The following is a 21,643-nucleotide window of genomic DNA, read 5'->3' as shown; positions in this document are numbered from 1 at the left end:
TGTTTAATGTCCAGCCAGGTGAAAGGTGTTGCTGTATTCTTCATGCCTTCAGTTCTAGCTGGGGGAAAAAAGAGGTGCTTTCATTGCATGGCCCAAGTAAACAGATTACATTTAAAAAGATAGAAAGTGAATCCTGACTATTGGTTTACTTTGAAGGAAAGCAAGTCAGTGGTAAATAAACTACAGAAAATAGTCCACAACACTTAACCCTTTTATTTTTGTTGCTAGTGTTGTGTTTTACAGCACCTAGAACTATGCTTTTAGTTTTGCAAGACCAATAAGACTGGGTTTCTCCCCTCTCCCAAAATGCTTATAGTCTAATTTTAGACATAATAGGCTGAATGGCAGTAAAAAAATTGTTCAGTGTTGGAGGGAGGAATGAGGGATAGAGGGGCAAGATTTAAATGTGTGGGTGGATAAATGCAAACATTTTTCTTTTGTTCTTTAATAATAATAATTAATAACAATGCTCCAATACTTGTAGAGTTTCTGGAAAAACTGAGAACAAAAGGTTATAGAGGTTTGGAACAATATCTTTCCAAGACTGTTCTTATGTATGGTTGTGAGGGTTGTTTCTGCTTTTCATGGATAATCTGCAGAACTGTATCTACCAGGTGCTAATCCAAACTGCACCTGGTTTTGCCTTTATTTTGATTAATACACTACTTAACTGTAGCAGTTCCCTCTTCTGACTGACTTTACCCATCTATTGTGAATTAACACTTTGCCCACAGTGATCTTCTAAATCACAGTCCTGAGGAACCATAGCAAAGCAAGTGGTGGGTGAGTGAAGGATGGTTTTGAGACTGCAGGACTGGGCTGGGACTTAAAAGGTTCAGGTTTATTCCACATATAAAGACATTCTTTGTAGCCTTAGGCCAGTCCCTTACCTTTCCTGTACCATGGCCTCCAGCTGTGATACGGGAACAACAAGCTTTCTTTTTTTTCCTGCTGCGTCTGTTTTCTATAATTGTGCTATAAGAGATCTTTTCCAAGTGAAAACTTGTATTGTGTGTTTGGACAAGACCCAGTACAACTGGGTCTCCAATTTAGTTGGTATTACTGGAATACAACTAAACAAGAGCAATTTTTAATACCTAAACACAAAGGAAACAAGAAAATATCATTTTAACTGATTCAGGACTAAAGAAATTCAGCAAAAGGAAATTACATCCTTTTACTGTAAATTCTTAGTCACTTCTTAATTTTATTTTGCCCTCTGTGCAAGCCTTAACGAGGAGAAACCACATTTATGCCTATGCCAGTAGGATGTAATTATAGGGGGGTTGTATCTGAAGACTCTAGCAGCTGAAACTACAAGTAATGTTCTGGGAGATTTTCCTTTTTTAAAAAAGTGGGGGGAAGGGAAGCAGAATTGTTCACAAGGTGGATTTTTGTCACTTGAATGATTTTTTTTTTATGAAACTTTTAAGCATATATATGCCGATCTTTATCTTTCTTCAATCTGGAAGATAGACTTGCCAATGATATGTGCCAGAGACACCCTTTACCCTCCTGGATACTGTTTTATTTATAGTTCTTGGTAGAGCTTATATGCAAACTCCTACCAGATTTGATTTTCAGACTAGTACTTCACCCCAGCAGTTAAATGATACACTACAAAATGTGCCTCCAATGTCTTACCACGTTGCACATCAGATTTTCTAATAGAAATTCTGAAGAAATTGACTTACAATTTTGTCTAATGTACTGGATATATTACAGCACTGCTGTATGACACTGCTACGGAAAGTCTATGTTATAGGGGAAAAAGCAAGTTTAGCTCTTGAAGTGCAAGAGGGGGTAGACACAACAATATATTAACTTTTGTGTCTAATAGTTAGAATCATAGAATAATTTAGGTTGGAAAAGGCATCTTCAGATCATCTAATCCAACCTCCTGCTCAAAGCAGAGCTCACCTAAAAGTCAGACCAGAGCCTTTTCCAGCCAAGATCTGAAAATCTCCAGGGACAGAGATTTCACATCCTCGCTGGACAACTTGTTCCAGTGCTGAACCACCTTCACTGTGACTTTTTTTTCCTTCTAGCTAATCATAATTTTATTTACTACAAATTGTGTCCCTCTGCCTTCTTTATAAGCAGAATTAGATAGCTGAGGACAACAGTCAGAGGTTTCAGCCTCCCTTTGTCCAGGCTGGATATACCCAATTCCACTCAGCCCCTCCTATATGTCATCTGCTGCAGCCCCTGACCACCTTGGTGGCCCTCCACTGGGCTTGCTTCGGTCTGTCCATCTGTCTCTCATGCTGGGAAGTCCCAAACTGGGCACAGTACTCCAGATGTGGTCTTTCAGATGTCAAACAGTGGGAACTAATCACTTCCTTCAACCAGCTAGATATGTTTTTGCTCGTACAGCTCAGCATGTGGTAGGGTTTCATTGCCACAAGAGCATACTGCTGAGGGATGTTCAACCTGGCCACCAGAAACACCACACCACACGCCCCCACACCTCCCTCTAGTACTTTTCTTAAAAGCTGCTTTCCATGTCTTCAGAATTATTGTGTGGTTAATGGAAACATCATATTGAAGAGCATATGTACCCTCTACATAGATGAGTAATTTCTGTGCTTTTTCCCTTTGTCCCTGGAAAAGATTTGAATCACTTCTGTATCAAGAAGAAGGCATTTGTACTTTCTTGCACATTTATATCTGCATTAATTGTAATACCTGTTCATGTTGGGTTAGAGCATCTGCTAACAAGAGTTCCAAGAAATTCCAAGCAAAAGTCCTGCCCTTTGTTTGTTGACTCATTGCCCAGCATGACTGTCAAGTGTTTTAAGTAGAAAATTAGGAAAACACTGATAGAATCAATTATTACTACTTGCAAAATCCATTGCAAGATTTTAAAATATAGAACATGCACCACCTTGCACTAATTCAGTGTGCTGCCTGGCTGCTGATTATTCAGTTCATGGTATTGTGGGTGAAATTAATTTCTCTTCTGATCCGTTTCATAGATGATTTCACCAGCACACTGGTAATATTACTGGTGAAGCAGTACAACAGGAGAGGATATTCCTTATCATTCACAGTATAGGCCTCAGAGCACTACCAGCTCTGCAGGCACATGTCTAAAACACCACACATGCTGTATGCTGTAGGGGTCAGACATAGAAAATTCAAGAATTTCTACACTGACACCAAGTGTTTGCATCTTCCTCACAAAGATATTTAGCAGCGTGTTGGTGCTTTGCTTTGCCTGTGTGTATTCATCAATACCATGAAACATGCAAGCGCATGAAAGCTCAAAATTGCGGTCAAGTTTTCCTGATTGTAATTGCACAACTTGTGTAAGACTTTCTTGATTCATGCCTTTGTTTTCACTTCTTCAATGGATTGTATGATATTGTTTGTTCCCAGAATGGAGCCTGTTCACACAGGGCAGTGATGGCATTACTCAGCTACTTCTCAGCTTCTGGCAGTTTGTACATGAAGTCTGTTGCTCAGAAGGAAGTTGTTTCAGATGGCAGTCAGGTGCAATGTGTATCTTAGCTCTTCAATAAGCATATACAGCAGATATTTGTGGTCAGTTGTGGGAGCAATGACTGGGGAGGGTTCCCTCCCTTTGGTGATCTTTCTTTAAAGCCAGTAAGAGTATCTGGACTGCATAAAGATACAGGATTGTGATACCAAAAGTAGTGTCTGTGTATATTGGGTCATTTCTCCAAGAAAATCTTCTTTCCTGTGTTTGTTTCCATTAATTCTACCAGTGCTGTTCAGAAGCATGTGGATTTATTAACAGGCTATTTAATGTCTTTAATGAACTCTAAGTAGTGGCTGAATTCCCTTCTATGAATTAAGACTATTCATTGATAGTCCTTTATTAATGTTGATGAAGTAGGATCAATATAGATACTGGGTCAGGGTTCTGAAAAAATATTAACAATTATTAATATTCTTTCTTTTTCAGTTTTCTCCTTGTGTTTGGTTGCTTGATTTTGTCCGTGTTTTCTACTATTCCTGAACACACAAAACTTGCCTCTGGTTGTCTCTTCATTTTGGTAAGTGAAACTTCTAAATACAAAACAGTTTTACAGATGTTTTTATACACACTCAAATCCTCTCCCTCACCACAGAGAAAATAGTATAATTCCTGAATGCTTTAAGAAGGCAGGCTTTTCATCAGAATGATAAAAAAAAAAAAAAAAAAAAAAAAAAAAAAAAAAAAATAGAGGATTCCACCATCTTTTTCTTTAAAAACAGGTCAGATGATTGTATGAAAGTGTTAATAAAGTACTGTATTGCATCCCTTTCTTTGCTCGAGAATTGCTGTGGTTTATAACAGATAGTTTTTCTGCTGCAAATTGGCAGAGACTGAGCATGAAAGACCTTTGGTACTGCTGCTGCCATTTATAAAGTCAGTATGTAGTAAGAGGCACTTATACTTAAAATAGGAAATAATTTTGGTATCTGGTATCTTAGATACCAATTTGTGCTAGCTATTGGTAGATACTGACATTTTAGTGGCAGTTGCTGCAGTAGGACGTGGTAGTTTCATTATTTCTTCATAACACGTGCTTTTGTACTATGTTTATCTCTCCTTTTTCCCTTCTGAGGTAGATATAAATGGCTTTAATCCCTAAAAGTGCTTAACATTTTTCACGCATTGTATGGACGCCACTTTATTCATCTGCTTCTTGATGGGCCATTTAGTTCTGCGAGTGATGGCCTGAGGATAGGCAGTATTGATCATTAAAATGTCACCATATACCCAGAGTTACCATGGTTATTTCAGTTCCATGTATAAAGCAAACTGTGGCTCGTTAGGTAGTGCCTGGGGTGAAGTAACTGTTGACAAATGCCAACATTTTAATTGTCATCGCTGTATATATCCAAAAGCCCTGGTCTTCAGAACAGCTCCTTAATTAATTATGGCGTGAGCAGACCAATAAGCATAATTATGGTGTATGCTATGTTTTTACAGCACAATGTGCCACTGCATCAGGATACCTGAACTAAACATCCAGAGCTGTCTAGGTGCAGATGTGTCACGTTCTGCTCCATTTGATAGTTTATTAGCAGGGCTAATTAGGGAGAGCTGTGCTAAGTGTGGTATTTTACTTCCTAGCCATATTAGCACTTTTTCTGGAGAAAAGATCAGGTGATGTTAAACCAGCTAAAAGCGATCAGATTTAATCCTGCATTCATACATAGTCCTATTATTTACATATCTGAACAACACTTTGCAAATGGAAGTTTGTTTGAATGTTCTGCAACTAGTTATGTTATTGCAGTTACTACATTAATGGCTAAGATTTTCTGGTATAGAAAACAGGAAAATTTGATTAGTCTGAAAATATCATGTTTCTAATAGCAGGTGTTTTTGTGACAAGTAATCTGTTTCCCTGTATACTTATGCAAATTGGCTGTAGAAATGCCATTTGTTCTGATATAAAATATGCATTTCCCATGAGCCACATATCTGTTGATTGTGTTGGTACGCTTACTGCCGCCGACTCCTCAGCTGGCTGATAAACACATTCCCTGTGCTCTGCCTTGGCTCTCCCTGGAGCCTGAGTGTGGAGGAGCTCTGCGAAGTCCCAGGCTTGGTCCCACCACCGGGCAGAGGTGGGGCGAGCTCCGCTAGCTGATGCACCAGCCCTTGTAGAAGGGTCTTTCGGCAGAGCGGGGCGAGGCTGCTCGGGGTCTGTAGCGGGAAACTGCAGCGCTTTCTGCTACTGCAGCTTCAAAGATGGACTTTGTTCATCTTAGCAGTTCTGACTGTACATCCCATGGCATCCTCTGAACACAGAAACGGCCTTAAGGAGGAAGAGGGTGTATGGTTAATCCTTGAAGCATCAATACTAGCCTGGTCCAGCATTTCTATGCTATAGCCTAGTGTGTTCAGCAAACCCTTGTCAGGAATAAATCTAGTGATGATGAATTTTACAGCTCCTGTTGTGGATCTCTAATGGAGAAAAATATAAACACAGCAAAGTATGAAGTTCCACAATTAGGCTAAAGCTGACTGGTTTATTCTAGTTTGCTAATGCATGATTTGCTCCTTCTCTGCATACTGAATCATTAGCTGAGCTGATATTACCAATGTTATCAAAGCAGGCTTTTGCAACCACAAACCAAGAAAAAAAGTACATTTCTACATTAACTCAGAAGCAGCTATTTTGGTGTGCCAACACATAGCTGCAGTCACTAGAGTTTTCGCAACCTTTTCCTTGCAGTGAGTGATTCACACAACTCTTACAAATGTGTCATTTAGTAGAGACAGTTGCATTAACTATCAGAGATCTGGTTTAATACTGTTTTGCTTCGTGCTCGAGATGGAAGATATATGTTTATTTTCTAATGAAGTACCATACAAATATAACAGTCCATAGAGCTGCCTGCCGAGTTTCTGTGAACTATTTGCTTTCCAGATTTATTCCAGATGGTCCCCCCTACAGCCATGTTAATTGGCTAAGAAGCTAGTGTAATGTTCCTTCAACTTAAAACCTGAGCTGCTGCCTGCACTTGGCACCTGTGGCTTTTGACATACTGCAGCTATTCACAATTACACAGGGAGGTTAAATAAGGAAGTGTAGATGAGGTGAGCAAACCTTTACCTCCTTCTCAGAAAGGCCGGAGGAGCTGAGAAGATTATTGTTCTGCAATCAGTCAATTCCATTTATCTCCCTCAGCCTCGCCTTACAAGGGAACAGAAAACATATCTCCTAATCACTGCATCCTAAATACTCTCTCAGAAAATTACAACGGTGTGTGATAGCTCAAAGTAAATCATTGTTTAGGAAAACAGTATTAGCTGAGGGCTTCTGAGCATCAGCAGAGGTTAATGGACTTGTCTGGACTGCAGAAACGACCGAGCTCTGCTCCCAGAGCCGACACAAACCTGCCCCGCTGCGTCATGCTGTACCCAGCCAGGGCTTCAGTTCTGGCATCCGCACAAGTACTACTGTGTTCTTAGGTATCTTCTAATTATCAGGGGGCCTGTCGAGGGAAACACATTTAATATTTTAATTTTATGCTTAAAATGAAAGTCCTGCAGATAAGCTAAGTGCATGTTATATACAACAATATTGCGTTGTTACATCAGTAATTAATTTTCTTAGGTTTTTGTTCAGAAATAATAAGCCTAACCAGGGGGAGAGCATCAGATAAAACTCCTTATACCTGCAATGATAATTATGTTTTAGCCTTGTCTGTGCAAACAACTTCTGGCATTCAAGTTGTAGCAGTGATATATCCCAGACAGACAGTAGAATAAAATCTACTTCAACATCAAAAAAGCCACAAGCAGCTTAAGAATCCAACTAACACAGCAAGAAAATAATCTGGTGTATTGCTGATCTCCTACAAGTACGTTTGCTGGCACTTTATCAAATAATAAACACAAGGGAAGTAAAAGTTAGGCTGGGAAGGCAAAATCAAATTTTTTGGGGAAGATAGTGAAGAAGGAATATATCTGGAACTGGAAGTTATTCACACTCATGACCAAACTCTATATTTTAAGATGATTTTCAACTAAAACTATGTGAATAACTAGTTCACTTCTGTTTGTTTGCTGTCAATTCAAGAAAATAAATAATTTGAGTTGACCCACAAAAATTTGGCAAATCAAAAAGTTCAGAAAAAGTCTTGGATCAGATTACATGTTTCATTTGACCTGGCATAAAATTTAGAGCATTTTAGAACTTCTGGCTTAGAAATAAAATTGGGGCTGTGGGAAAGAAATGTCATTTTTATTTGAAGTGACAAAGCATTCAATTTTTTTCATAATTTTCATTTTCAATCGAGGTAGAGAGATTGAAAAACTCATGTGAATTTCTGCAGGACTGGTTTTGTCAAATCTGTTTTGTGTTTTTCTCTGAAAAAAGGCTGGGATAAAAAGCTGTACCCAGTTCTGTAGGATAAGGGCCTCTGAAAATGTATTCTAGGAACACATTCTTCAGGCAGAAATAGCTCCCAAAGACATAAAAGCAGACAGTGTGCAGCAGATGAGTCTAGCTTCTACATGTACTGTGGTCACTTATATGAATCCAAAAAGAGAGTCTAGTAAGTGCTTCTAGCAATTAAGATCTTCCCAGCATTCCTGCCTTCTCTAATATTTTTCCATAAAAGAAACATAGAAACAGGATGAACAGTGATTAAAAAACATAGGGTATAGCTGCCCCATAGCAGGCCAGCATGTATTCAATTTATCTCTGCCCCAGGAGAGTGAATCCTTCTACAGATATGTAATCCTATAAATCCATTGCAAAATTTTAAAGCTGGGCAGAGTGGATTTAAAAAAAGAGAGATGGATAGTGCTCAGTTCAAAAAAGTAGCATTTTTCAGTTTAGATTTATTGTCCCAGAACTTGAATCCTCTTACGATGCTTGGATAAAAGACCACCAGACCTGAGCAGAGGACTGGATGGATTGCTCTGTAGGACCAGATAACAGTGCATAAAAGGAAAAACTGAAAGATCTTTGGAGATTTCAATTATAGATACATGTCTAATAAAGAAGGTCAGGTATAGACCACATGTTATTGCAGTTTTGTTGCAGTTTTCTTTCTCCTGAGAGAAACAGATGAACTGATCCCTTAGTTAAAAAATCAGTAATTTTCAATTTTGCTAAGAGCTTGTCATAACTCAGAATCAGTGTTTCTCTGGAAATTATAATTTTCAATGTTTTCTTTCATCCTAAATCAGAGCAAGGGTTTGAAATTTCAAAATTTCTGCATAGAAATCTCTAAAAAATTATATTAAACATAAAAAACTAACATTATCAAAGACAGAATAAGAGAGGGGAAATGTAATGTTGATAAGTTCAAAGCCTTCATGTTTTCAGTCTTGTATGGGTTCATATATACTAATATTATAATAAGGTGATAACATGAGAATAAAACAATTCAACCACGTCATAATAAATTACCCATTAACTTTGAAAGAAAACAGTTGTAGAATCACAGAATGGTTTGGGTTGGAAGGGACCTTAAAGATCCTCTAGTTCCAACCCCCCTGCCATGGGCAGGGACACCTTTCCCCAGCCCAGGGTGCTCCCAGCCCCGTCCAACCTGGCCTTGAACCCTTCCAGGGAGGGGGCACCACAGCTGCCCTGGGCAACCTGTGACAGTGCCTCACCGCCCTCACGGGAAAGAATTTCTTCTTTATATGTAATCTAAATCTAACCTCTTTCTGTTTAAAACCATAACTCCTCATCCTATCACTACAGTCCCTGACAAAGAGTCCCTCTCCATCTTTCCTGTAGGCTCCCTTTTAGGTAATGGAAGGCCTCTATAGGGTCTCCCCAGATCTGCCTCTTCTCCAGGCCGAAGAACCCCAACTCACCCTGTTCTCATAAGGGAAGAGCTCCAGCTCCTTGATCATCTTCTGGTCTCCTCTAGACCTGCTTGAGCAGGTCCATGTCCTTATGTTGGGGGCCCCAGAGCTGGACATAGCACTTCAGGTGGGGTCTCACAAGAGTGGAGTAGGGGGGGACAATCACCTCCCTCGACCTGCTGGCCACACTTCTTTTGATGCAGCCCAGGATACCTTTGGCTTTCTGGGCTGCAAACGCACATTGACAATTCATGTTGTGCTTGTCATCAACCAACACCCCCAAGTCCTTCTCTGTAGGGCTGTGCTTAATCCACTCCTCGCCCGGCCTGTATCTGTGTTTGGGATTGCCCTGACCCCTGTGCAGGACCTTGCACTTGGCCTTGTTGAACTTCATGAGATTTGCACGGGCCCACCTCTCCAGCCCGTCAAGGTCCATCTGGATGGCATCCCTGCCCTCCAGTGTGTCAACTGCACCCCATCTTACATGATCAAAATAAATAATTTCATGTCTTTACTGATTAAATTGATACTCTCCTACTATGTATACTGATTTCATTGAATCAGAGCTGGCTTGTTATAAAAATTTGGACCAGATCTCGTTACTCTGTGTGCAAACAGAGCAGATGTCCCATTGAAAATGTAAGTGCTGGTGGCACTTTTCTGTAACTAAGTTATTAGAAGGAAGTCTGACAAGGCAAAAATATAAATAAAAGGTGAAATTATTTAAAAACATATTGGTAGCTGTCCCCAAAGTTGTAATTCTTCTGTCAGAAGGCAGCATTGGTGCTACCAACCAACCAACAAAGCTCTAAAACAAATATGCACACACTGTAGCTATGGAGAGAGATTTAAGTAACAATACAAATTATTTCATAACAAAGGAACATGGCACTGCACAGAAAAACATAAAAGTATCTATGAAAAAATCTATTGTCAGCGGTGCTGAAGATGATAAAATATACTTCAAACACATCAGAGAATAAAGATGTCTCGATACTGACGTAAGTCTATTATTGATATGTTTCTGGGCTGGATTGCATTGTTAGTAATATTTTGCCCTTTATTTTATTGTTCTGCATTAAGAAGAAATAACCTTTGTAAAAAGAAGAATGAAAAATCACACATTGAGTGGAATCATTTTTCTTCTGTAATTAAAAAATACAATATATTATAATTCTACTGGGAAAGCTTAAATGGGTTTGATGACTAAAGATGACTAAAACAGCATTATTATACATGATCTGCAATCAGGGCAAAGAAAAATCTCATAACTGAATCACTTAAAGAAGGTAGGATAACTATGAACATAACTCAAGTGCTACAGCATTCAACAGCAAATGCTGTAGAAGGCAAGAGAGAGTTTGAGTTCCTGCCAGAGCGTTTCCCAGGCAGAGAGAACTACCAACCAGTTACACTCCAACAAGAAATCTCCATTTACTGTGCAATGTTAAGATCACTGGAGTTGCCACAAGTCAATGGCTGCTGGATGGAATACTACCCATGAAATTATTTTCTATTCCCTCTGAATGAGTGGGTGGTACTCTGCAGTGACATGGATGGAAATAGCAAACCCACAAGCAGTGTTAAATGTAACACAACTCATGAACTACTACAATTTTAACATTAAAATTACTAACCTGAAGTAAGAAAGCCAGTGTTGATTTTTTAAATAGGTATATTACATTCTCTTATATTCTTATCTGTTTCTATATAAGAGCTATCACTTAGCTTATCTTGTATGTGACATTATATGGCTATACGCAGAAAGTCAGGAGAGAAAATAATAGTACTGTGAACAATCATTTTTTAATTCCCTTTGTTTCTCAACACAGGGAGGACTAGCATTCAGAGGTGAAAAATATATTCTTAAGAGGGAAAGGACTGTCCACATTATTCAGAAAAGAACCTTTTAGCCAGCCATTCAAGGGGCCACTTTCTCTAGCAGAACACAGAACCTCTAGGAGGATTTTGAGATTCAGAGTGGAGAATGGGGAGGATTAGATGTTAGTGGTGGGGTGTCAGGATTCAGATTAATAGGAATATAATTCTTTGAGGAGGGAAAAGCACTCCTTTTAGGCTAATCAATGCATTGTGCTAAAGAACCAAATCAGCTGTCCTTGACCTCTTTTAAGGACACATGAGCAACATTATTTGCATAACTGCTCATCCATGACATGTCTTCCTTCTTGTTTTATCAGTTTAAGTGATAGCAAGGTAGCACAGGAAACCACTTCCAAGTTGTAAGTGTAACATTTTCCATAGATGTAGATTTGTAATAGTTTATGCTAGACTCTGCAGTATTGAATTTTACTGGCTTCACGCCAGAGTTTGATAAGGATCCAAACTTGTTATATGGAGAGCAAGAGCCACCTCCTTAAAACAGGCAACAAAGAGTTTAGATTGCAACAGTAAAAATGGATAGATATCAAACTCTGTATCAGAAATTCAGACCTGACCCTTGTTAGGGAAATATTGATTTGCCAAATGGAAATGCAGAATATATCTCCAGGGGAAAGCAAAAGTACGTGGTTATAAATAATACGTAAGGGAAAAGTCTACAAAACACTAAATGTCAAAAGGAAAAGAATGCTGAAAAATACAGATCAGTGATACGAAAGCTGTTTGGAAACCTAGGGAACACCCACTATCTGAGTAATATACAGAAACCATGATCCACTCAGTCATTTTGCACAGATGTGACAAAGCAAAGCATGGAAAGACATAGCTTGCTACAGTCAAAATGTGAACTTTCCTCAAGTGAGAGAAGAAATCCAGTCACAGGATTCAGTTTAAAAACTGAAGTCAAGCAAATAAGTATCAAAATATGGGCGACTAAAAGATATCTATAAGGATCCAGAGCAGACATACATATAAAACAAAAATCCAAAGAGACTTTAATGGTAAATACACAGACAAACACTGGAACGAAGTCCAGTCTTGAGGACTGTGAACTGTGGGTGAGCTACAAAGATGAATTAGCAAAATAAGTACTGTCCATTTTAAACTTGTAGGCCTCCATGGAGTGCCTAAGGAAAGGGTGTATGTCATAGACAGGATAATAACTTCAGTATCAAATCTGAACCAGACAGGAATTGGCTGATTGTACCATATGAAGATATGATCACAGGAAATTAATGTCTCACAAAGATATATGTATGTTTTTGAGAGGATGTGGAAGGGGTTTGTTCTTTTCTTTTTCCAAGAGACCAAAATTCCATAAACCTTGAAAAAATATATTAGGAAGAGCTGCACAACACTCAGCAAATGGCATAATTTGTAGAACACGAAACTTGGTATACTGACTCTCAAAGTCTAGTTATTGCACTGAAAAGGGGGGACCAATTCAACTTTGTCACTTGAACCTAAGGAACAGAATAAAAATACTGTTACCAAAGATTTGTTCAAGTAACAGAAATGTTTGATGAGGTGACAGAAGTTTAATATCTTCAAGAAACTAAATGCATAAACAGGATTTTGTTGTTTTAGGTAAAGTGCCTTCCAAGTCCAGTTTGACAAAAGTTACCAATTGTCAGAAAACATTTTCGTAAAATGGATTTCTGAAAACATAAGGTGGTACTGGAAACATTTCAGTGTGTATCATCTCAGATGCCCATAGGTCTCCCAGTGGTCAAAACGTATTCTAGGAGTACTCCTAGTTAATGAGCTTTGCGAACTGGGAAACTGCAAGAGGAAATAACTTAAGATAGAACACAGCAAATAACATTTGCAGAGTCTCTAGGATTTAACAACTCCAAACATACTAAGACCAAAGAATAGAAGAATGAATATCCCATACTGCTCTGCTATACAGCATGTCAAATGTTATCAATTAATTCACGTATATGTGATTGACTGTAACAATTAGCCTAAACCCCTTGCATCAATACAAAATCAACACTGATGCCAGAGCATAAAAGGATTCAGAGTCTGTACTGGCTCTGACACTCATTCTGCATTTCTTTTGGACACAGCAAGAAATATCAAATTCTTCAGAACCATTTCAAAAGGAAGATTTGAGAGCTGTGTTGCTACATAGACATGTGTTTGAACGTCTGCCTGTAATGTGACATCAGAAATGTGACTACAGCAGTAAAAAATGCGTGAAGAAATTACAAAGGAAATGCAAAGGCCTGGATACAGCTGTACAGATCATTGTTTTCAATATGCGGATAATTTTAAAACAAAAATGAGACCATTTACTGCTGAAGTCTCACTACATAGAAAAAAAAATGTCAATAAGTACAAAGCAGGATAAAAAATTGTTTGGAAAGTAGAAAATTATTCTATAGTGTAAGTTTTATGCCTATCATCTCCTTTCAGGAGTTCTCTCAGAAGTGTAGAGGTACCTGACACATAAAGAAATGATATGGTGCAAAGCAGTGAGTGCAAATGGCTGGAAAACACTGTATTTAAGGATGATGCTGTATTTGGGGAAGAGCAAGATAGACATGTTGGGTGGCGAAGTCAGCATTTCCCATTGCCATTTTCCCTGTTTGAAAAAGGGTTTTCCATGATCACCAGGGTCTTCCTAGAAGAACCACGTCTATCAAAAGCCAGAAGGAGTTTTGGGCTGTGTTTGTCCACCCGTGCTCTGATATGGTAATCGCAGTAAGCCGGTGGCCAGGAGCAGAGCTGCCCAGTGCCCCTGTGGCACTGGGTCCGGTGGCACCAGCAGATCCTCAGCGGTTGGTCCATGGTGGTGGTGTGAAGTGAGTCTGCTGATCTGGGGAGGCAGGAGCGTGTCTGTCCTTCCTTCGTGGATGCTGAGGATGGTTAGTGCAGTTTCAGTGCTCGCAATGGTGCACTGGGTCTGATATGGTAAATACTTGTATTTATTCTATAAGAGGTGATGAAAAACATTAATTAAATGGTAGCTACGTAATTCTGGAGCCTGCTTGTACTATCTGATTCAAAACTGGTTTTACTTGACCTAAAAATCATGGGCTTTTTTCTGTTGTAAGTGAATAAAGAAGCATGACTTATAGGTGCCATTTCAGGTAATAAGCACAAAAAGCTAAAAGGGAGTTGAATAGCAAAAGTCCTGTATAACATGTAGCTAATTAAAACTAAGCATATCACTGGGATTTTAATATTATATCAATAAACTTGTAGCTGTGTATTAGTTTAAAAGGCACAGAACTGATTTCTCAATAATCTTCTATTAATGTAGGATCAACATGGGAAATCTTAATCTTAATTTGGAAAAGGAAGTGTAGTAAATGTACCACATTCATTATAAAACTGATAAATGATAAAAAGGTGCATAAATTTCATTTCATGCTTATTGTGTCTTGCACTAGGAACTGAACTGAAGTCTCTGGTTGTGATTTATATGCCACTAATAGGTTCTATTCTGAGTTATGTTTTCCCATTTATGGCTGCCTCTCCCACTGTTAAACTGCAGTTGGAAAAAATTAAAACATTAGTTCCTTAAATGTATGTGTGCACATGTATTTATACTTGTTAGCTGTTTAGATCAAAGATCTCCCCTTCTAATGCTGAACCAGTAATAATACAATTGTGTTCAAATTATATTATTATTTTAAATTATAAAGCATGCACATATTTATATCTGCTGGTTTTAATCTGGAAACTGGCCAGTATAACAGAAGTGTCCCTAGTCCTACAACAGCTTCTGTATCATAACTATTTAAAGCTCAAACCTTCCTTGGGTTTCTCTGAAGCAGACTAGTGTTGTGCTTCCCCTCACACCCTGATAGTCTCTGTTTAAAGTGTAGACCCCAACTCTGGTGCTCAGTACTTTGAATCAGTAGAGGGCTTTTTTTTGATTGAGAGAAGGATACAGAAGCTGAGGTGTTATGTTCTTTCTTTAACTGAATGAGAAAACAATCTCATCCTCTTTGACAATTAATAATAAATCATTGCTATTTGAATAGTATCAGCTACTCATATGTCAACATAAAGAGATTTTAGCAGCTGGTGACATTCTTAAACCAGTCAACCGTAAATTAAAGGATGAAAAAATGTTTATTCTCTGATTTGGAAACATTGGATTTCCCTGTTTATGAGTTTTTAGGGAAGAAGGGACACTTCCCAAGCTGTACCAGATGACACAGCTCCTCCTATTCCTGCTGTAGTGCTAGTGTAGTGAGTCTGTGCTGGTTTACACCAGGTGAGCATCTGCAGTGCAGCTGAATTGCAGAGATGTTGTCTTCAGAAGGGAAACACTTGTGGCCTTATTAAATCTTATTTCAGGGAATTAATTTGTTTTGTTCTAGTCCATTTTCCAGGCTTCTGACAATGTCACTTGTAGACCCAGTTCTCCTATGAGCTCAAGGCAGGCGGCTCCTTGCATCAGTCTGCAGCTCTGTTGTCCTACTTCACTAGCCTTTAGAATACTTAACCACACAATTTACTTACAGGAAGTACAATTAAAATAATAGCAGAGCCATTGTCTTGTGGGTGGGTTTCTTATATCCAAACCCCAGCTTATTTATGCATTGCAAAATAACCAGGAGCATCCTGGAATAACAGCACAGAATGCTCAACTTTGGTCATTTTCTTATCTCAAAATGTCTCTAATTCACATAAATGACAGTCTACAACCAAGGCACCTGATTTCAGGAGCAGCATATTATTTTAAGTTTTAATTAGCAGTTATGTTAATGAACAAGAAAGCTATGATAAAAACAGGTTTTTGCTGTTTTAATGTTATGCTTAGGGAAATCCTTATCATTAAAAATTACCTGAGAAGCATATTAATATAGGCAATTTCAACAAATCATCACTTGTATCCTAATTAGATAGGAAAAATTAAAAAAAAAAAAAAAAAGAAAGAAAAAAAGTGCTCATTGTAGCTGCATTGTACAAAGTATGCTTGATTTAATTAATTATCAACCCCATTCATTAGAGTCCTCCATGACCTTTTGTAAATAGAAACCTTGCTCTGGATGACCTCTTATTTTCCTTGCCTGCCGTTTGTGTGACCCTCATTGTTCCAGTGTCAGATCAACCAAGACACACACAGATGTAAAAAAATTCAGGAGCACGCTGGTGTGTGTGTGTTCCTTATGCCAAAAGCAACTGAATCTTTTAAGCCCATGTGTTTGACCCTTGCTTCTCTTGCATATGCATAGTTCCCCATGACAACTGAAGCTGCATATGCAGAAACATTTCAGAACGAAAAGTTCATCAGTCTGGGTGAACTGTGCTTTAAGAAAGAAGAAAGAATTTCCAATGTCCGAACCACCGATGTATCTGTCATATCAGTTACTGTGGGGGGCTAACTGTGACCTTAAATAGCCAAAAAAGATACAGATTGTGGTAACTGTGGTGCAAGGCCAAATGCAGCTCTGATTGGAAAAGGATGACAAGATAGAGGAAAAGGAAGAAATGGTGAAGGACCAGGCATCCCTGCTCTACCTAGGAAGGGCTAGGTTTCCAGTAAATCTAATCTTGTTCATCAGTTCGAATACAGCCTTGCTGAATTTTGAAGGAGGCCATATTTATCAACAGTGCAGGATTTTCTCATTCTGATGTAAAAGTGTTATTCATATCTCATAAGTAATCCAAAATTAATGATGTTCCACCATATTATATGTGGGACAAAGCTCCTTGGACTGCATAACTTCTACAGCAAGCCTACAAATCATACGAGGTCTAATAATTTATTCCAAAACATGCCTTTTCATTTATGTTCTGATTTTCTGTTTCAATTGCTGCAGAACTAAAACCAAGTTATTTAAAATCCTAGATCTATGCTTAATTTTGTAATAAGCCATTACAAATGAAATTAAAGAAAATGTTTTGTTTGGGGTGCATCCTTTCAATTTTTGTTAATGGAAAACCAAAAACCTCATGACTGGGCAGCTGCCATAGGAAAAAATAATGTCATTCCCTGGCCTGCATTAACCTTGACAGAGATTTGACTTTACATTGTGACTGATTTTGAGAAAACATCCTTCCGCTCTTTTTCTCTCAAGGAATAGATAAATCTCCGTGAAGTTTCTCTTTGTAATGAACGTATATGCATTTTTGTGTGAGACAGAAATAGCATTTCTGCCTCTGACACACGAGTACACTGTGTAGAACAAGAGACTCCCAAACATGTGCTGTCAGTGCACAACGACTTTTTCATCTTTGCGTAAGAGAGCAAGCACAGCAAATAGTAATTGCTAGTGGTTGTACAGATGATGAATACAAAAGTGCATAGCACTAACAGGAACCAGAATAGTAAACTACCAAAAAAATTTACCTCTTTTCAACTTCTACCAGCAGTTTTGTGATACCTACTAATTTAACTGAATTGCAGCTCTAGACTAGTCCTTCCAGAATCATGAACTACTTTCTCCTCTTGCCAGTTCTCCATTGGAGGCCCTACTGGGGTCTAGTGTATGATAGAGGACCCGCTCCTGCACGTTCGGATCAGCTCCTGCAAGATGCCTGTGACAATTTCAGTTCACTTACAAAGCAGGAGGTGTTTCTCTTGCATCTCTACACACAGTATGTTTTCCAGGGAAATGACAAACTTTAGTCGAATGAAACGTGATTAGATTTTAACCAGGAAAAGATTTTATTGGAAGCAAAGAACGTTTCATTCTTTGCTGGCCTCCTCTCCTTCAGTATCTCTTACCCCTGCCCCAAAGAAACTTTGTCAGGAGAATCAGATGTCAAATGGTCTGGATGCCTGCCATCAACCCCCATAAATTCAGAGACATCATCTAACAATGTGTAAACCAGATCTGACAATTCATGATTTAACTACCACTATAAAAGTGGTAGTTAAATAACTAAAATACATATTCTTCCTTTTGTCCAGTTGGCTTCTTGTCCATTTTATTCTTGGCCTTCACAGAATTTCATACAAGGAAATATACCACATGGTAGCCAACCATTAAGAGTTATTGTTACTATATGGAGAACTTTTTCAGTTTTGCACATAATCCCTTCTGAAGCTGTGCAATAACTCTGTCCATGGAATTAAGTTGAAGTTTCTTGCAGTGGAATGAATAAAAAGAAAATCTTAAACAATCACACTCATTTTTCCATGTATTCTTTTCTAACAAAAAATATGACATTTTCTTTAGCTACATTTTAGCAGAGGGATCTCATTCTGCTTTTGTGGTTTAGGCATTCGATATGGGATTGCAAAGCTGAAAATGAAGACACTGAAGAAGGCTCTTAAAAACTCTTTCAATGTGATGTAGTTATACAAGGTGACATGTTTAGGGAAGGAATACTATGTTTTCAAATTGTTCTATGACAGCAAAAGCAAATTAAATTCACAATGTTTCAATGTACAGCCACTGATCATAAGCCAGTAAAGCACCATTACATGACACAATATTAATAATGTCATTTGTTCAGGTAAATCAATGCCCAAGTTGACATATGTGATATTTACAGCCTTGTTGTCTTGTAGAGTTGTAGGGTCTCCCAGTACAAAAACATGCAAACTGTTTATTTGGAAAAACGTCAATCAACCCTACCCTTGCAAATATTCCTCTATTTAATTCATCTGCAATGCTTTCTTACCAGTACCACGCTAGTCCTCATCCTGCGGGAATAACAAATTAATTGGCTGACAAGGAACATCTTTCTCCTGGACACAGAAATACATTCAGCAGCCAAACAAAACACAACTTTCATCCTCTTCTTCTTGATGAACTGTTTAAGAAGCTTCTTCAACTACTTTTCTCCTTGTTTTGGTGAACACACAAATTTTTTATTTTATAATTTCAACACCCACAACTTCATAATGGTATTCCAGAAGAGTATCTAAGTTTATCATTCCATACCTGTGTGTATGTACTATATTCAGATTTCCTTAAGGTGTGGAGTTGAATGGTGCTCCAAGCTCTATTGCTGCAACTCTGTCGATCTCACTGTTGTACTGAAAAATTTCTTCCAATAAAAGTTGCATAAACACAGGTTGATGCTATTAAAATGGGCAGTGAAAAAAGCAAGCCAGACAAACAAGCAAGATTTTTAAATGCTTTAATTCACAAGTTGTCCAAGGAAATTTATCCCTAGTGTGAACATTCATTCACTGTCTTACAAACAATTACATACCCATTGTATATAATTACACTTGCATGTATCTTAACCTTCTTCTGGGAACAAATTGATTTCCTAAATGCTTCTGCATCATCTCAATCACTTCATCTGTATATTGCTACAATGAGAATTTATCTACCAAAACATTCAGCCTTCCAACTAAGAACTAATCATATGGATATGGATATGTAACATATAGTTCACTAGCTGTCTAAATTACCCAAGGTCTGATCCTCAATATCCAAAGTCACTGAGTATTTTGCTTTGCTATTTTTTGTGTATAGTTCAGTTCTTCGGTGTTTTATATTTAGTGGCCAATCTTAGCAGATATTTAATGTTATTCAGGTTAGACTTAGACTATTCACTAGGAAGATCTGGGGATTGTGTTCTGTGTGTAGATGTGTGACCATCCTGCAGAGCAGGATCCTGTTAGGCTTTGGATCTTCAGATGTTCAAGGTGGATTGCTAGACACACAGAGTGGTCATAATTTTCCTGATGCTTCAGTGTTGGCTATCTGTAACAGACATTTTTCTTATTTGCCGTTTCTAGGAATTTGTCATGATTGTTGTCTTTGGTTTGGAATTTATTATTCGTATCTGGTCTGCTGGATGCTGTTGTCGATACCGAGGATGGCAAGGAAGACTGCGCTTTGCAAGGAAACCATTCTGTGTAATAGGTGAGTGTCCCAGCTCTAGTTTATTTGAAGATAATAATAAATACCCTCCCCCCCTTCTGTTTTGCTTCTGAATGAAAACTACTTGAATCAGACTCTGTTTACAGTAACTGGGTGTAAAGCCAGAATAGCTATGTGTCAACTGCCATCTGCCCAAGGCTTCTCTTGATATAAAGTCACCAAGTCCCTAAATACCAATCAGTGCATGTTTCTTATGTTCTCCAAAAGACATTTTCCTATGCATGTCATACAGCTGGCATGTATATTGGAAGAAGGAGGAGTTGAGAGCTGATCTCATTGAAAATCACAGCAGCTGTGTGCATTTAATGGACATATTACACATTTTGTATATACATACATAGATACCATGCACACAGGTGCATACATTGTGTTTTCATTATTTAAACCCTGTGATCAGATGTGTATACTGCAGTAAGTTTGAAAACCTACCTAGAAGCATCTTCTGACAACATTGCTGCTTCCTGAGTAGCTGATGTCTGCATAACAGTCCAGGTATCTGCTCTGCCAGTGACTCTGGCATAGAATATAGCATACTTCTTCTACAAGTATTTCAAGAGACTATTCTTCCCGTTCTTTGCTCTAGAAAGTGTGAGAATAGTGAATAGGCCCACAACCAGTCAAAACCCTGTTTTGAAAAAGAATCCATAGGAAAACAGTTTCCCAATAAAGGTAGAAATCAAGGATGGCTAACCAAATTAATCTGATAATTTCTTATTTTTCTAATAGCTTGGAGCAAATGCTTTTTACAGAACATATGTAGAACTTCACAATATCAATGTCCCAGCTTCTCTCTCAACTTCCTTCCTCTCTGCAGCCTTTAATTTCATCTACCTGTATCTTAAATTAACTTCTAGATCGACTAGGGCAGGAAACACATACTCCCAAACATCTATATAGCATCTGGCACACAGAGTCATATGCCGTTATACGCATGGGTCTCAGTGTAAACAGTGAACAAAAAATTATCATATAGATGAATACCATCCTAGTCTAAAAAAGAATTATTCAGTGTCCCGTGGCATAGCAGACCGTGCACTGCTTAGGGCTATTGTATAAAGCAAGCTTTTACCTTCTGCCTCATTCCCTGGTAACTCCACACTTTCTGCCACTGAGGAATTCCCTCCATGGAGAAAGGGTCTTTAGCAAGAGATGCATGAGTAGGTGGAAAGGCATCACAGACTGGCTCCCCCCTCAGAAAGAATCACCCCATCTACGCTATTTTACAACACTGTGGGAAAGGGGCAAATATCAGGATTTGAGCTTGTTTTGGTCAGGCAGCAGGGGAGGTGGGTAGGTACCTTGCCCAACCACACCCAGTGCCAGGTCACACGCTTGCCCCAAGCTTCCCATGCTTACCCAGAAGTGGAAAGAAAATTCAAAAATCTTCCCAGCCTTCACCAGCCACCTGTTAAGGGAAAGCTAGAAATTTGGACATTCACTCTCCCTGGCATCAACAAATATGGCTACTCTCCTTAACTACACTTACCACTATTCCAAGATTTTGTGGTGCACCCGAAACTTTGCAGTAGCCAGGTTTTGTCGGCACACAATCACAAGAAAGCACCAGACTGCTAATTCAATAAAATTAACCTACTTCGGCCATTTAGAATTTACTAGAAACATATAAATCTTT

General features: G+C 38.5%; 1 protein-coding gene across 2 annotated transcripts in view; it reads left to right on the top strand.

Moving 5' to 3' along the window:
- KCNQ5 (potassium voltage-gated channel subfamily Q member 5) overlaps positions 1 to 21,643 on the top strand; it is a 286,586-nt gene that overhangs the window by 196,681 nt on the left and 68,262 nt on the right. For both annotated transcript variants that reach the window (XM_042803307.1, XM_042803308.1), the window contains exons 2-3: positions 3,932 to 4,022; positions 19,866 to 19,992. In XM_042803307.1, the coding sequence (XP_042659241.1) occupies positions 3,932 to 4,022; positions 19,866 to 19,992 (218 nt within the window). The remainder of the gene's footprint in view (positions 1 to 3,931; positions 4,023 to 19,865; positions 19,993 to 21,643) is intronic.

This window comes from Tyto alba, unplaced genomic scaffold (assembly GCF_018691265.1).
Source record: "Tyto alba isolate M040663 unplaced genomic scaffold, T.alba_DEE_v4.0 Super-Scaffold_40, whole genome shotgun sequence".
NCBI classification, from domain to species: Eukaryota; Metazoa; Chordata; class Aves; order Strigiformes; family Tytonidae; genus Tyto; species Tyto alba.
This window is presented reverse-complemented; position numbering and strand designations above follow the sequence as displayed.